The sequence below is a fragment of the Aplysia californica genome, unplaced genomic scaffold (genome assembly GCF_000002075.1).
Source record: "Aplysia californica isolate F4 #8 unplaced genomic scaffold, AplCal3.0 scaffold00062, whole genome shotgun sequence".
Taxonomy (NCBI): Eukaryota; Metazoa; Mollusca; class Gastropoda; order Aplysiida; family Aplysiidae; genus Aplysia; species Aplysia californica.
This window is the reverse complement of record NW_004797332.1, coordinates 374,468-389,424: the sequence shown is the minus strand read 5'-3', so window position 1 is coordinate 389,424 and position 14,957 is coordinate 374,468. Positions and strand designations below refer to the sequence as shown.

The following is a 14,957-nucleotide window of genomic DNA, read 5'->3' as shown; positions in this document are numbered from 1 at the left end:
CCCCAAATGCCTTAAATGACCATTGTATCGATGTGCTCCATTTTAGTCAAAACAAAACATCTCGACTCAAAATATACCAGAGCGAACCACAATTTGTCGCCTCAGAACTGTTTTGTCTAAAGAACTTAATTAAGTAGGCTTTGGACCAAATTGTTCTTAGTTGACGAATTGTTGACGCCGCAGGTTTCTATGACTGTTGAGAAAGTGTTCTTACCGCAATCACGACCACTTAACACGTCGCGATGTAGAACTTCCAACACCAACAACAGCTTGTTGACGGTTTGTGGTTGGCTCTGGGTGTGGTTTGCTACTTCTTTCCTATGAACGTCTATCGCCTTTGTCTTTTCTCTTTCCGACGTCTTAACTTTTGGTATGTTACTTTCTGGTAACAACTTTGATCTTCGGCACGTGTGTGACCTATTTCTGTTGCAAGTGCCGTAAAACTCTTACTAAACTGTAACTGTAACTCCACATGTTCCTGTGGCTGTTGAGAACTTGATGGTTCCACATAAATCATGACCAATTGACACACCGTTGTTTTGACATAAATCATGACCAATTGACACACCGTTGTTTTGACATAAATCATGACCAATTGACACACCGTTGTTTTGACATAAATCATGACCAGTTCACACGCCGTTGTTTTAACATAAATCATGACAAGTTTAAGAGCTGCGGCCCGTTGTTGATGGGTGCTCTTGCGTGGTTTTATTTTTTTTACTAATTTTTTCGCATCAAATATCTAATTTCCTGATATCTCCACTTCCTTTTTTATGTTTGTTACTCCCTTGTAACCCCTCTAATCTTCGGCACTTATGTGACCTTATTGTGTTGCAAATTTTTGTAAAGCTCTTACTAAAACTGAAAACTTTAAAAGCTTCATTTACACCATTGTTTTGTCACAAATCATGACCAGTTTACACGCCGTTGTTTACATTAATCGAGACCAATTTACTCACAGAAGCCTTTGATTTAACATAAATCATGACTAATTTACGCACTTGTTTTGTTGTTGTTGTTGTTTGGTTTGGTTTTTGAAACATAAATCGCAGCCAATTTACATACAGTGATTTAAAAAAAACCATAAATCACGACCAATTTACACGCTGTGATGAAGAACTCTCAACATCAACAACAGCTTAATGGGATACTTGACACCTACTTGTGTTGTTTTTGTGGCTGACAGAGAGCTCACGCCTCGGGTGAAATTTTGGGGACAGTCATAATAAATTTTGTGTTAGCATTAGTTGTGAATTTTACTCCCCCCCCCTCCCTTTCTCTGTCTGTCTGTCTGTCTGTCTGTCTGTCTGTCTGTCTGTCTGTCTGTCTGTCTGTCTGTCTGTCTCTCTCTCTCTCTCTCTCTCTCTCTCTCTCTCTCTCTCTCTCTCTCTCTCTCTCTCTCTCTCTCTCTCTCTCTCTGAAAGGCGATGAGTTCTATAGTATTATAGGCTAACTGTGGAGGAGAATAAATAGGAACAATTCTATTTATAGAGATGACAATTGACAAATTTTCATAATTACATGTATTTGGCACGTGACGGGAATAATTCAAGGTGTGCACTCAGTTTGAGTTTTTATTTCCGTGGAACCAGCGCGATTGCAACATACACAACTCGTCAAGATTATATATTAATATTAGGCTTTTAAGATTTAAAAAGATATATAGATGTTCTACGCTTCGAACGACACGGTTTAGATCGCGTAGGAGGCGGGCTGCTTCGATCCTGCCTGTCGGGGCCAACCCGGGCTGAGAGGGATACAATGTCCCAAAAGAAAGATCGAGTTGATGAAATTATTATGTACTCGAGAAAAATTCTCCCCACTCGAGAGTCGAAAGTCTCAGTTCTGCGTGCGACAATGGAGTGCCTAACCGCTACACCACAGACGCCGGCTGAATTAATGAGGATGATAACAGGGAAAAGCAGGACACTGCAGCGTAGATAGCTCCTCTGGCATAATAATATTTAGGCCAGCCGATCACAGTGTCCCCGACCTTTCTTTCTCGACCTGACGTGAGGCTTCTTAAAATAGAAATGACGTAATGACCCGCAATGAAGAAGCGTTTGTCGTTTCATGGTGCGTGCTATTGTTGACTATTAATTTGTTAGCCTAGTCGCAATTTGAAAAGCTCACTCGTGTGTAAGCTGTTGTGGCACCCCAGACTCCCTGTTGTAAAGCTCTGCTTCAAAACGTAATGAGACACTCGTAATTCTCTTTAACATTGAGGGGGGAAAAATGGAGCTTTTACATTTATGTAATACAGATGCTTTTCCTGCACATGAGAATAGTAATAGATCTAGATCTAGTAGGCCTAATAATGATAATAATAATAATGATAATGAAAATAATAACGATAATCATAATCATGTATAATAATAATAATGATGATGATGTGAAAGTAATAATAATTATAACAATGATAACAAAACAATAATAAAGAAAATAATGATAATTATGCCAATAATAATAATGATGGTGATGATGATGATAATAGTAAATTGTAAAATGTAGACGAAGAAGAGTATGTAATATAGGCTACCATAATGATTATGTTAATAATAATAGTAATAATGATAATAATAATACCAAGAAGAAAAATAGTAATAGTGTGCATGCAGTGCACACTCCAATTCTTAAGTAAGCTGTATGTAATTTACAATTATTATTAGACCTGACCACCCACTAGAGATAAGATAAGATAATACTTTATTATCTCAGGGGGTATTTGGGGGGGGGGGGGGCTGTACAGGACCGTAAAAGCACATGAAGGTATACATAAAAATATAAATTATGTATTAATTATGTTTTACTCTCATTAAAATTAAATATGAAAGGAGAAGTAAAGCTGACAAAATGTACATATCACATCAGATGCATCATTCAACCACATGCAGGAATTTAATTACATAACCTTTGGAGTTATTTGAATATATACATACTCTAAAAAGCAATACACATCTATGCTTATTCTGACAATAGCCTTATATATGCTAAATGGTAAAAAACTTCTTTTGTACAGGCACTACATAAAAATAAATGTACATTTCTTCCCTCTGAAGACTGCCAAAAAAAAAAAGGTGATTTTACTGGTTCCGTAGAAAAGGCTATCAATGTGTTGACAGTATTCTTCAATGTCAACATTTTTTTTGTTTTATAAGATAAAAAAGGGTTTGTAGAAAATGATTTTAAATACAGGGCAATCTCTTAGAACTTTAAAAGACTACAGTAAAGTATAAACAAAAGAAGAAGAAAAGAAAGGGAATTAAAAGTTTTTGTGTGTTCTGAACGGGGTTGTATGTTTTTTTTTCCTCATGCGCTTATGGTTTATTTTTTTTAAGTCTGCAAATAATTTTGATGAGTGCATTTCTTTTGTTGTTACATCTTCTTCTCCCCAGAATTTCTACTGACACTCATTTAAATTAGATATTTACAACAACAACAACAACAACAACAACAAAAATGCAGTTTTATAGTTATCAGTTTTTAATACAAAACATTCTTTTTTTAATTTAATTATTATTTTAAACTGTTAAAATGTAGGCCAACATAACCGTTTCGAAGCTGGCTTTTTAGATATTAAAGGTAGATGTTTCTCTCTACTGTTTGCTAATGAGTCGAACATTATGTTTTACTTGAATAAAATGCTTGTTTAGAGACTAATATTGTGTGATTATTTATTTATGTTAAAAAAAAATTGGAGGCATTTTACATTTTCTTTTTCCTTAAAAAAACAACTTTGAAGTGTTTTTGTAGTCAAAAGTGTAATATATATCTCAGTTTACATGACAAATTTTTTTAAGTGACCATTTAATCAGTTTGTGTCTTTACTGTTTTTTGGTTTGGTTTTTATTCTTATCCCATTTTTTTTTTTCATTTTTTAAGCGTTTGATTTTGATCTTTTCTGCTTATAACAGGTTGTATGTTTGTATGGTTGTATGGCTTGTTTTCCATTGTTTTCCATCATCATGTCAATCACTACTCTTGCTAGGGTGACTCCTCCTCCTCCTCCCTTAATGTGTTTGTTGTATAATGTGACTTTCGTAATGTTAAGTAGTCATGGAACTTAGTATGGGTGGCTGGAGGGCACCACTGGTAGGTCCTACTTTTTTCTCTTTTTCTTGTCTGTCTTACTCTTACTGAGTGGGTGGTTGGCAGGTGCTCTGGTGTGGTTTGCTCCTTCTTTTCCTTTCAAACTTCTACGATTCCTGTCTCTCCTGCTCCTTTTTTGTGTTTGTTACTCTTTTGCAACACCTCTATTCTTCGGCACTTATTTGACCTGTGTTGCAAGTTCCGTAAAATTCTTACTAAAACTAAAACTTACTCTTAGCACTAAATGACCATTATTGTGAGAATTTGCTTGTTTTTACTCACAAGCAAAATAAATGAATTCCTTGTTATCATCCTGATGTCTATGTTATTCTTTATCGTTGTCATCTTCTTCTTTTCATGATGTTACATATTATTATGGCAATGTAATCCTTTTGCTATAGTTTAAGTACAGTATAAATTTTTGAAAGATATCACTTTAATATCAATTTCCAAAGTCAATCTTTTCTTTATTTTAATTTTAAAATTTCACTTCCTCTTGATTTTCCAAGTTATTTTCTGTTCTTGGTAAATTCAACACTCCTGTCAATTTAAATCTAAAGCAGAGTCACTCACTCTTTGTTGAACTACTTATCCTGCAGAGAAGTTTTTGGTAGTGTACATTGCATGAAGAGAGGCATAGAACTCTTAAATCAAATAGCATTAAGATGGTTTTTTTCGCAAATTTTGTTCTCACTAATCATTATTTCCTCTGTTTCACCCCTTGTCTTTTTTTACATTTCTCTCTGCAGGTGAGCATCGAGACTCACGAGGCCGACATCCAGTACAGTCCGCTTCAGACCAACCCACAGATTCTTGCTGAGGCCGTGACATCTGGTGACGCTCCAGTCATGGTCAAGGACATTCAGGAGGCCGCGCCTCTCATCGAAGGAGGCGATGCGAAGGAGGAGAGTGTCGAGGTGCTGGTGGCTGTGGAGGGCATGACATGCATGTCATGCGTGCGAAATATTGAGGGAAATGTTTCCAAGCAGGCTGGTGTTAAAAGCATCTCTGTATCACTGGAGAAGAAACTTGCTCGTCTTCTCATCGATGTCTCTAAGATCTCACCGGCGGACGCGGCAGAAGCTATTGATGATATGGGTTTTGATGCGACACTCATTTCCCCTCTGACACCTAGTACACCACAGACGAACAATGCAAGAACTCGCATCTCTGTAGAAGGGATGACTTGCCAGTCATGTGTGCGAAATATTGAGGGTAACATAGCCACAAAACCAGGCATAGTAAGCATAACCGTCAGCCTCACAGACAAAGAGGCTCTAGTAACCTTTAACCCATCCCTCACTGACCCAGAAGCAATAGCGGAGCAAATTGATGACATGGGATTTGATGCAGCTGTTGCTGCGGATAATGGCGGGGAGCCTTCAGTTGGAAGCTTTGTAAATCTTATCGGAGTCAACGGCAGCAGCAGTGTGCCTAAGTCCACACAGACCGCAGTGGTCAACATTTACGGCATGACTTGCAATTCGTGCGTGAAAAATATCGAGGGTAACATTGGTCCGAAACCGGGCGTGAAGGAGATCAGAGTGTCTCTGGCTGACCAGAACGGTGTCATTGAGTACTTTCCTGACACGGTCACCCCTGCACAGCTGGTGGAGATGATCGATGACATGGGATTTGATGCATCGCTGTCAACAGGTGAGGTGGCATTTGTTTCTTAGGGGTTCTAGTTGTTTCCGTTGTTATTGTTGTTGTCATTCATCCCGCTGTCCTTGGGTGTATACCCTTTTAAGCTCAATTTCAGTAAGTTCCTCCTTAGATCTCGGGGTTAGTCGACTTTTGGTCCTTCATTCTGCAGTGCATCTGATTTTGAAGTTTGTCACAAATTTTTCTATTTCATAGTTGGCCCCTTTTCTTCAGGCGGCCACATTCCAATTTTGAAGGAACTTTATATTTTTATACTGACTAGAGTATTTTCAATTTTGGTAGGAATTGTACTTTTCTCTCTTTCAGTACAATCCAGCTCTTTAAGTGATGGTTTACAGAGAAATTATTCTTGAGTAGGGGGAAATTGTTTCCAAATGTCTCCTTCAGATGGGTATCTTCTCTCCTTAAACAAGTGGGACAATTTGACAGTCACAAGATGGATGCTGTGTTAAAGTTCGCCTCTGCTCCTGACTAAGGCCTACAGTTGTTTACCCATGGATGAGTCATTGAAATGAGTGCTTTTATTCCTAATTTTTATATACCTGTACTTTGTGGCTGTTTTCCTCAGTTTTTATGTACTTTCTTTCTCTCCATACTTCTCTCTTTCCTCATTTCTTTTCTGACTGTCCTTTTTTCCCTTTTTTTCTCCCTTCACTTCATTCATAATCATCCCTCCACCCAAATTCTTCCTTCTCGGTCTGCCTGGTCCCTCTTTTATCTTGGCCTATTTCCTTTTCGTTACTGTTTTTGTTTCATGCCTCACCTTTTTGTTTACTTCAAGGGTGATTGGTAGGTACTGTGGTGTTGTCTACAATGTGCCATTCCATCCTCATGCCGCAATTCAACAACTCTCTGCTCAAATTTAAGGAACAAAATAGTGCTTATGTCTAAAAATTGTGTTGTCTTTTATTTCCAAGTTCTCATGTTTTAGATCAAATTTGAAATAAAATTTTTTAAAGTTCAAATGAAAGCATTAAAACAAGTTTATATATTCTGTTGTTGTGGGAACAAGTTTGTGTGTGCAGAAGTTTCTATGGGTTGGACTAAGTATCAATTTTCTTCTTATGTGTCACAGGAGTGTGTATTTGAGTTAATGAGTGTATTTTTGACAGCATATGAGAGAAAGTTCCGCAAGTCATTAAATCTGATTGAAGAATTTAAAAAGATATATAGATTGATGGATGTTGGATGAATGGACAGATAAATAAAGAATCTGAATCTGAAAGTACAAGTGATTTCATTGTGATTGTCATTGTGGGTGGTCTGGTGTAAGTTGGTCCTTCTTTTCTATCAATGTTCTATATTCCTCCAGTAATATCTCCGTTCCTTATATGATTTGCTTGTGTTGCAAGTGCTGTAAAACTTTTACTGACACTAATAAAAACTGAATTGTCGTTTCTCAAACTTTTTCAGCTTCTGCAAAGCCTTCACCATCTAAATCTACAAAGGTCAAAGTGCATTTAGCGCGTTCTATCAGTGACAATGAATTGGTGTCACCTGTTGCAGCTGACACCGACGACGTCGCCAAGTGCCACATCAACATCAGCGGCATGACATGTGCCTCCTGTGTGGCGACTATAGAGAAGAACATGATGAAACTGGAAGGTATGGTTCTCCTTATACAGTAAAAATGTGGAGAGTACGTTGGTGGCTTAGTGGTCAAGCTCTCAGACTCGCAACCGTAAGGTCATGGGTTCGAATCCCATCAGGGGCCTGACGTTGTGTCCTTGGGAAAGGCACTTTACCCAAATTTTTCTCATTTCACCCAGGTGGGAATGGGTACCCAGCTATAGACAGTGAGAGATCTTGTCAGTTTGTTAGTGTTTGAGCGCTTAATCAACTGCTTGCACGTATGGTTCCTGGGAAGTTAAGAATGTTGCTGAGTGTTCTATGGTCTTCTAGGGTAATAATATTGAGTGTAAAGCGCATAGAGCTTGCTGTTGAGTGGGGATATGTGCTATACAAATGCTATTTATTATTATTATTATTATTATTATTATTATTATTATTATTATTATTATAAGGTCTGTCTTCTTTAGCATCACTTTACAATCTAACTTGTCCAAGATGACCTGTCATTGTTGTAGAGAAAACCTGTCATCTTAGTCTGTTGGTCCTCTTTGATAGTGTCACTAAAATGTAGAGGTGATTTGTCTTGGACAGGTGATAGTAAGAGTTCAACTGTATTTCTGCTTTTTGCCCTATAGGTGACCTTTTTTTTTAAAGTTTCTATCTCAGTCATGTTAACAAAATGTAGATCAATCAAGTGAAGCATTCTAAGGTCAGATCATTGAGATTCCTTGACCTTACAACTTTGAAAAAAAATTTTTCTCAAAGCCATTCAACCATTTGTAATGGAAGCTTGGAGATATAATATCACATCTTTTATTTTATGTGTTTTCAGAATCTGTGCTTGCATCTTCCTTAAATTTGATATTAAAAGGCCCATGAGAGTTTATTTATATCTCCTAATTTCTGTTTCTGTCAGTTCCTAAATGCTTTTCATGTCCATTACATTATTTGCTGTTATTCTTAAACATAACATATGTTTCTTTTGCAAATTAAGTTGTATAATTAAGTTTTTGCTCCTTGTCTGATCAGGTATAAAAAATGTTCTGGTATCGCTGATGGCTCAAAGGGCAGAGGTGACTTTTGACCCAGCCTACATCCTCCCGAGTCAAATTGCCAATAAAATTGAAGAACTTGGATTCGCTGCCTCTGTGGCTGAAGGGGAATCCTTGGGCAAAGGTTTGGTGGAGCTAACAGTAAGTGATTGTCCATGGATTGTTTAAATAGATGCTAGTTTTTCATTGCACTCTCTCCCATTTCTTAAACATTTTCATTTTCTTGCACGAGCAACTTTTTCACAAATGACAGAAAACAAATTTGCAAAATAATATAATTTGGTGAAGCAGTTGTCTCCTTTAAAAAAAAGTGAAAATACTGGTTAACAATATCATTTTACTGTAGTTTCCAAGAGTTAACATTCAAAAACGTTTGGCTCAGTTGTTTTTTTCTTTTTTTGTTTTTGTTCATGGGAAAGGAGTTCCAGAATTATTGTCTATAAAATTGATTATGTGTGGGGCAAATTTTTCCTCTGAGTGCTAGAAGTGGGCAGAGTGAAGTCAAAAGTCCCCACACATAAACCTTAACTGGTATGTGGGTCAATAACGTCCTAGCCAAAGGTGTGCTTCTGGCTCGTAGCTACATCAGGAGAGTACAGAGATTTTGTGTTTTCTATGGTGCTGAGTTCCCAAACTGACGTTGAAACAAATATTGATATTGATACTGTCAGCTTTGATTTATTTTTAACCTCTATGATAAGGTATGATATAACTGGACAAAGCTGTTGCATCATTTATGGGTATGGGTAGTTTTTGATTGTTTGGATTTTTTTTGTGTGTGATGAGGGCTCTAATGTTTTTTACTCCTTCAATTTATGTTTTCGGGGCTTCATTTTTCCTTGCTTTCAAAATGATTCTGTTGTTGAGCTTTTTCACCATAAAATGCAAACCACAATCAGCATTAATGGGCTGAGTGTACTGTACTTCTACATTTATCTTGTTATGTGGGTTTTTTTGAAAATTTTCTCTGTTGCATTTCAGATCAGTGGCATGACATGCTCTTCTTGTGTCAACCACATTGAGTCTCACCTCAAGAGAAAACCAGGAATCTTGTCGGCATCTGTTGCCTTGGCAACCTCCACAGGGAAATTTACCTTTGACTCTGAGGCTACGGGAGTAAGAGACATAATAGAAGCTATCAAAGTAAGTTGTTTGGAAGGTTATTATACATTTGTGTACAGTGCTTCCTTCTGGTTCAAGTATTGCATATACACGGGCAGTATAGCATACAGATGTATCTCAAAAGTTGCCAAAAATTACCCACATCTGTATGAAATACTGCCCGCATATAGTGTGCACTTATACGAATAATCCTGTCTGTGAAATTGGGTTTGGTTTGTCAAATCTGATATATTAGGTTGGGACTGATAAATCTGTTAGTCAGATCTGTTAAATTGGATGTGATGGGAAGGAAAGTCGCACTTGCCAAGGCTCAAAGTTGGAATGAAAAAGCCAGCTGTTAAGCAAGGTTCAGTTATGACTTCTGATTCTGTAAAAAGAGACTCTTCAGTACCCCCCCCCCCTCCCCCCACCCCTTTCTGACGTTTTTCCTCCTCTTGTTCATTGTCCTGGTGCAAAGAATATTTTTCAGTACCACTGTGTGAATTCTACTCTGATAGAGATTGTACATTCCATTTTTTTAAACCACTTTCTGGGAGAGCCAATACAGTCTTGCAGGGCTGTTTTGTAATGTTAGGATCATCAATAAAAGGAGTGACTCATTTTAAATTGAATGATGATGGTTCTCCTTTGTGATCTGCTGATATGAGAACAAATCAGCAAGATATAATTCTTTGTATGTAGACTCAGTGATTTTTTTTATGCCTTTGGGTATGAAAGGACTGAATTGGACTTGTCTGTAGTCTTAAGTGTTAATTTATCAGCAATGGTGGTTTTTATTTATTGAAGTCTAACCTGAGAATGACTGACAAGATATGGTATTGGTGGTTCGGTCTGCTTAAGATTTCACAGGGTTGCAATCTTTGAACTACCTTTCATTGTATGGGCTATTGAAATGAGCCGTTTTACTCTGCAGTGTTTTTCAGTTGAGAATAACAATGAAGATATCGAAATGAATATGTCTTTGAATTTAATTATGCATTCTTTACAATGATTTCTTTCAGGATTTAGGCTTTGATGCTCATCTCAAGTCAGATGACAATGAAAAGGCATCACGTTATGACCACAGGGATGATATCAAGAGGTGAGATTTCGCTACTGTCTCAGCCTGTACTGAGATTAATATCGTGAATGTCGGACTCTTATTGTGCATCCTCCAAATTAGGTCAAACACTTCCTAAATGAACACTCTTCACAAAACAAAACTTTTGTGCAATACTAGAAGAAGATGAGAAGGAAATCCCATTTTTTTGTCCTTACAAAGTGTTTGACTTAATTTGGTAATTTAGCATAGAGAGTAATGTGTATATATGTTTAATGTGTTTATATGTAACATTTGCAAAGCTGTCTGTCCATACTGTACCGTGCCATGGGCTAGGACTGGAGCAACACTAAGATACATATAAAGAAGCATACATGATGAATACTTTACACCATTTTTTGGGGGGGGGGGTTCATGTGCTCTCGCTTTCCATGTTTTTCCCATTACTTTTTTTTTGGTGAAGGTTTGGAATTCACGATTTGAGTTGCCCAGTGTCTTATGTTCGGTTGTAGTAGTGTTCCTTTTGATATTTCACTAACATTTATTAAAAAATGGCGATTTCAAGTTACATGCAGAAAAAAACCTGCTTACTGTATGTTTGTCTGGACACCTCTTATCTTGTGTTTCCTTTTGATATGCTTCGTCATTAACCTTTTTGTGGATGGGTGTCTAAATGAATTTTCCTGCTCTACTTTCAGATGGCGCACATCATTTCTGTGGTCTCTCATTTTTGGACTGCCTTCCATGATCGCCATGATCTACTTCATGTTTGGAGTCAGCGGAGACGGCGGCCATGCAGGGATGAACCATACCAACTCCTCTGGTCCGAAGAAAGGGGGCAGCCACATTCACTACCACCAGATCATGGTCATGCCGGGGCTCGATGTGCTGAACTTGATCATGTTTTTATTGGCCACGCCAGTGCAGGTTAGTAATGCGGCTAACTGATTTCTCCTTTGATAAAGAATAGTTGCTGTGTCATTGATATATCATCGGCGAGCTGTTTAGATATACTAAGCCCAAAATTTTCAAAAAATTTTTAAATTACAATTTATTAATCTGTGGTATTGGTTGCATGTGCTCAAGAAATATTTTAATGAAATTCAAATTTTAAAAGAAAGAATCAGTTTTGCTCTTTCCTGAAAATTTTGCTCTGGAATTTAAGGACTTTCAAAAACAAACTTTGAACAATTCCACATGCTTTTGTGCAGAAGGGCCGAAGCTCATCAGCTGCTTGATCTGGAACAAATTTTTGCTTCTGTATTTTGTGAGGCGTTTACAGCACATGTTGATAATAGAAACTGTCTTTGGCTATTTTCACTTTTTCAGTTTGTTGGAGGCCGTTACTTCTACAGTCAAGCTTTCAAAGCCATGAAGCACGGTGCCACCAACATGGATGTCCTGGTTGTCATGGCGACCTCCATATCGTACATCTACTCCACTGCAGTTGTGGTTGCTGCCATGGCTATGCGGGAAGATTTCAGCCCAGTGACATTTTTTGAAACAACACCCATGCTCATGGTCTTCATCTCTCTTGGGCGTTGGCTGGAGCACATTGCGAAGGTAGTTACTTGCTGGTGCTTTTCGTAGTGCTTGTTGACTACCACTATTCTAGCAGAACAAAGAGTGACAAATGGTAAAATAATGATAATAGATAATATATGTATAGCGCAGATTCCTGCTCAACAGCAAGCTCTGTGCTCTTTTTAATATACGTTATTATCCCAGCAGATCTGATAGCATTCTGCAACAATCTCACCTTCCTGTGAAGTGTACAGTGCAAACTGCCATTTATAGGCGCTAGCACACTAACATACTGACAAAAGATAATAAATAATAAAAAGATAAAAGAGGACACTAAATTTTAATATCAACTTGAATTCGAAATACAGTCCAACTTGCTCCGACTGCTCTGTCCAAGATAATCACTTGTACAAACAAACACCCCCCCCCCCACTCTTTCTACATAAAATAATACTGTCCAAGACGTCCACCTGGGTAAGACAACTGGTTTTCTCCTGAACAATGAGTTGCTGTTTTGGACAATTTCCACTGTACTGTATGCAGTACTGTTGTATGTTGTCAGAAAGAGAAATGCTAATTGAGGCATCACCCTTTTGAAAAGTAAAATGCTTTTTTTATAGCTTTTATTCAACCCATAGTCTGCTTGACAATGCACTGTCTTGACTTACAGATAAGAAAAGTGGGATTACTTTTGGTTTACCTTTGTTTTTTTGGTTTAACCATGGACTGTTGAATGTGTGAAAGTTGAGTGCAGTTTCTCGACTGTCGCCCAGGGAAAGACCAGCGAGGCTTTGGCGAAACTGATCTCCTTACAGCCATCAGAGGCTGTGCTGGTGGACGTGGACAAGAAGTTCCAGATTCAGTCTGAGCGGGTTATCAACCTTGACCTTGTGCAGCGCGGCGATGTACTCAAGGTAGTGCCTGGCGGGAAGATTCCGGTGGACGCGAAGGTCGTGTTTGGTCACTCGTCTTGTGATGAGTCGCTCATCACGGGAGAGAGCATGCCCGTCCCCAAGAATGTCGGTGAGTTGGTGCTGTATGTTGTTACTGTGTGCTGATGTTGCTGTTGCTGTTTGCTGATTCTGTTGTTATTGTTGCTGCTGTGTGCGGCTGTTGCTGTTGGTGTTTATCCACCACTAGCCCTCATGCTTATTGCCGTCAGCCCGAGGCCTTGTAGTTGAGTGTGAAGTCTTAAATGCAATGGAGTCCTCTTAACCGGAATGTGTGAGTGGTTGGTGGGTGCTCTGGTGTGGTTTGCTTCTTCTTTCCTATCAAATATCTATCATCTTTTTCTCCCTTCCTTCTTTTTTTTTTTTGTTACTCCCTTGTAACACCTCTAATCGTCTGGCGCTCATATGACCTTATGCAGTTGCGAGCGCCGTAAAACCTCTTCTAAAACAAAACAAATAACCTGAATATGTGTAATCTGAAGACAGTGGTAAACAGAAAGAAAATAGAATCTTCAGTCTTTTTCTTCTCCATTTAAGCAATCTCTCTGAACCAAAAACACAGCTCAACCGAAGATAAAATGGCGGTCTCAGAACTTTCGGTTTAAGCTGCAGACTGCAATGTACTTTGCTCTGTATCATCATTTTGCTTTTCCATGCTTTAACCTAGGGGGACGAGGGGGGGGGGGTGATCATTTATGTATGTGATTGTCTTGGACAGGTGACTGTGTTAGAGCAGACTCAACTTTACTTTTGTCTCTCTATCCTCAATGCAGGATCATCTGTCATTGGTGGCAGCATCAACCAGAATGGAATGCTGCTGGTGGAAGCAACCTATGTGGGAGCCGACACAACGCTCAGCCAGATTGTCAAACTAGTGGAGGAAGCACAGACCTCCAAGGTGGGCAGCTGTAGCAAGAATTTTGATAAAACGACAGCTTGCAGGCTCGGCAAATGATACATGACTGGTTCATTGTGTCTTTTGAAAGGATGGGGAGATAAAGATAGATAAAAATATTTTTAGATTCCCCCCATAATTTGGCTATGAAGACTTGTCTTTGATTTATGAGGAAATGAGAAAATGATGGGAAGATTCAACCCAAAAAATGTTACTCATACAAATATAATGGGCCCCCTTTTTTTAGTTCAGTCTTCAGTTCTGTCGAATTATCCAAGACGGCCGTCCATTGTCATGGGGATAAGTCATTGTATTAGACGGATGGACGTCTTGGTCAGTGTCATTGCAATATTTACAAATCACAAGACAGGAAGTAGGAAATGATTATTGGTACAGGTGTCTGTCGTGTACAGGTGGCCATTAAAGCTGGTTCAACTGTACTTCTGTTAATTTGAACTTTAATCAATTAGTTAGTTTTTCAAATTTTGTCTTAATTAATGATGTTGAGGATTATTCTGTGGTCTTAGGGTAGCAATTGTTTTTGATTCATTTGATTTCTTATCGTTTTTAAAAATTTTGTTTCCCAGTGCAATACTTAAATGTGCTTAAGGTGTTCCTGCTGTGGGATATCACTCGAGGGTTGAGATTATTTTTGGCTAGAGGGTAGTTGGCGGGTGCTCTGGTGCAGTTAATTTCTTCTTTCTTATCAAACTTCTATCATCCTTATCTCTCCTTTTTCATTTCTTTTTATGTTACTCTCTACATGTAGTAACACTTCTAATCTTCAACATTTTCATGACCCAGTTGTGTTGCAAGTGCCTTAATACTCTTACACATTTTAACTTTTGAAATATTGTCGACTCCTCTTTTTATGCCTGTCAGGCCCCCATTCAGAACCTGGCTGACAAAATCGCAGGCTACTTTGTGCCGGTGGTATCCCTCCTGTCCCTGACCACATTGGTGACTTGGGTCATTGTCGGCTACTCTGATGTAACACTGTTGGATTCGGACTTTGATGTAAGTGTAGTTTTGTTACAACACTCTCC

At 38.3% G+C, this 14,957-nt stretch overlaps 1 protein-coding gene across 4 annotated transcripts in view; it reads left to right on the top strand.

Annotated features, from left to right (window-relative positions):
- LOC101858252 (copper-transporting ATPase 1) overlaps window positions 1–14,957 on the top strand; it is a 48,137-nt gene that overhangs the window by 17,343 nt on the left and 15,837 nt on the right. For all 4 annotated transcript variants that reach the window (XM_035968484.1, XM_005093345.3, XM_005093346.3 and 1 more), the window contains exons 2-11: window positions 4,842–5,748; window positions 7,171–7,362; window positions 8,359–8,522; window positions 9,363–9,524; window positions 10,505–10,584; window positions 11,241–11,469; window positions 11,872–12,105; window positions 12,840–13,089; window positions 13,790–13,914; window positions 14,794–14,928. In XM_035968484.1, coding sequence (XP_035824377.1) covers window positions 4,842–5,748; window positions 7,171–7,362; window positions 8,359–8,522; window positions 9,363–9,524; window positions 10,505–10,584; window positions 11,241–11,469; window positions 11,872–12,105; window positions 12,840–13,089; window positions 13,790–13,914; window positions 14,794–14,928 — 2,478 coding nt within the window. The remainder of the gene's footprint in view (window positions 1–4,841; window positions 5,749–7,170; window positions 7,363–8,358; window positions 8,523–9,362; window positions 9,525–10,504; window positions 10,585–11,240; window positions 11,470–11,871; window positions 12,106–12,839; window positions 13,090–13,789; window positions 13,915–14,793; window positions 14,929–14,957) is intronic.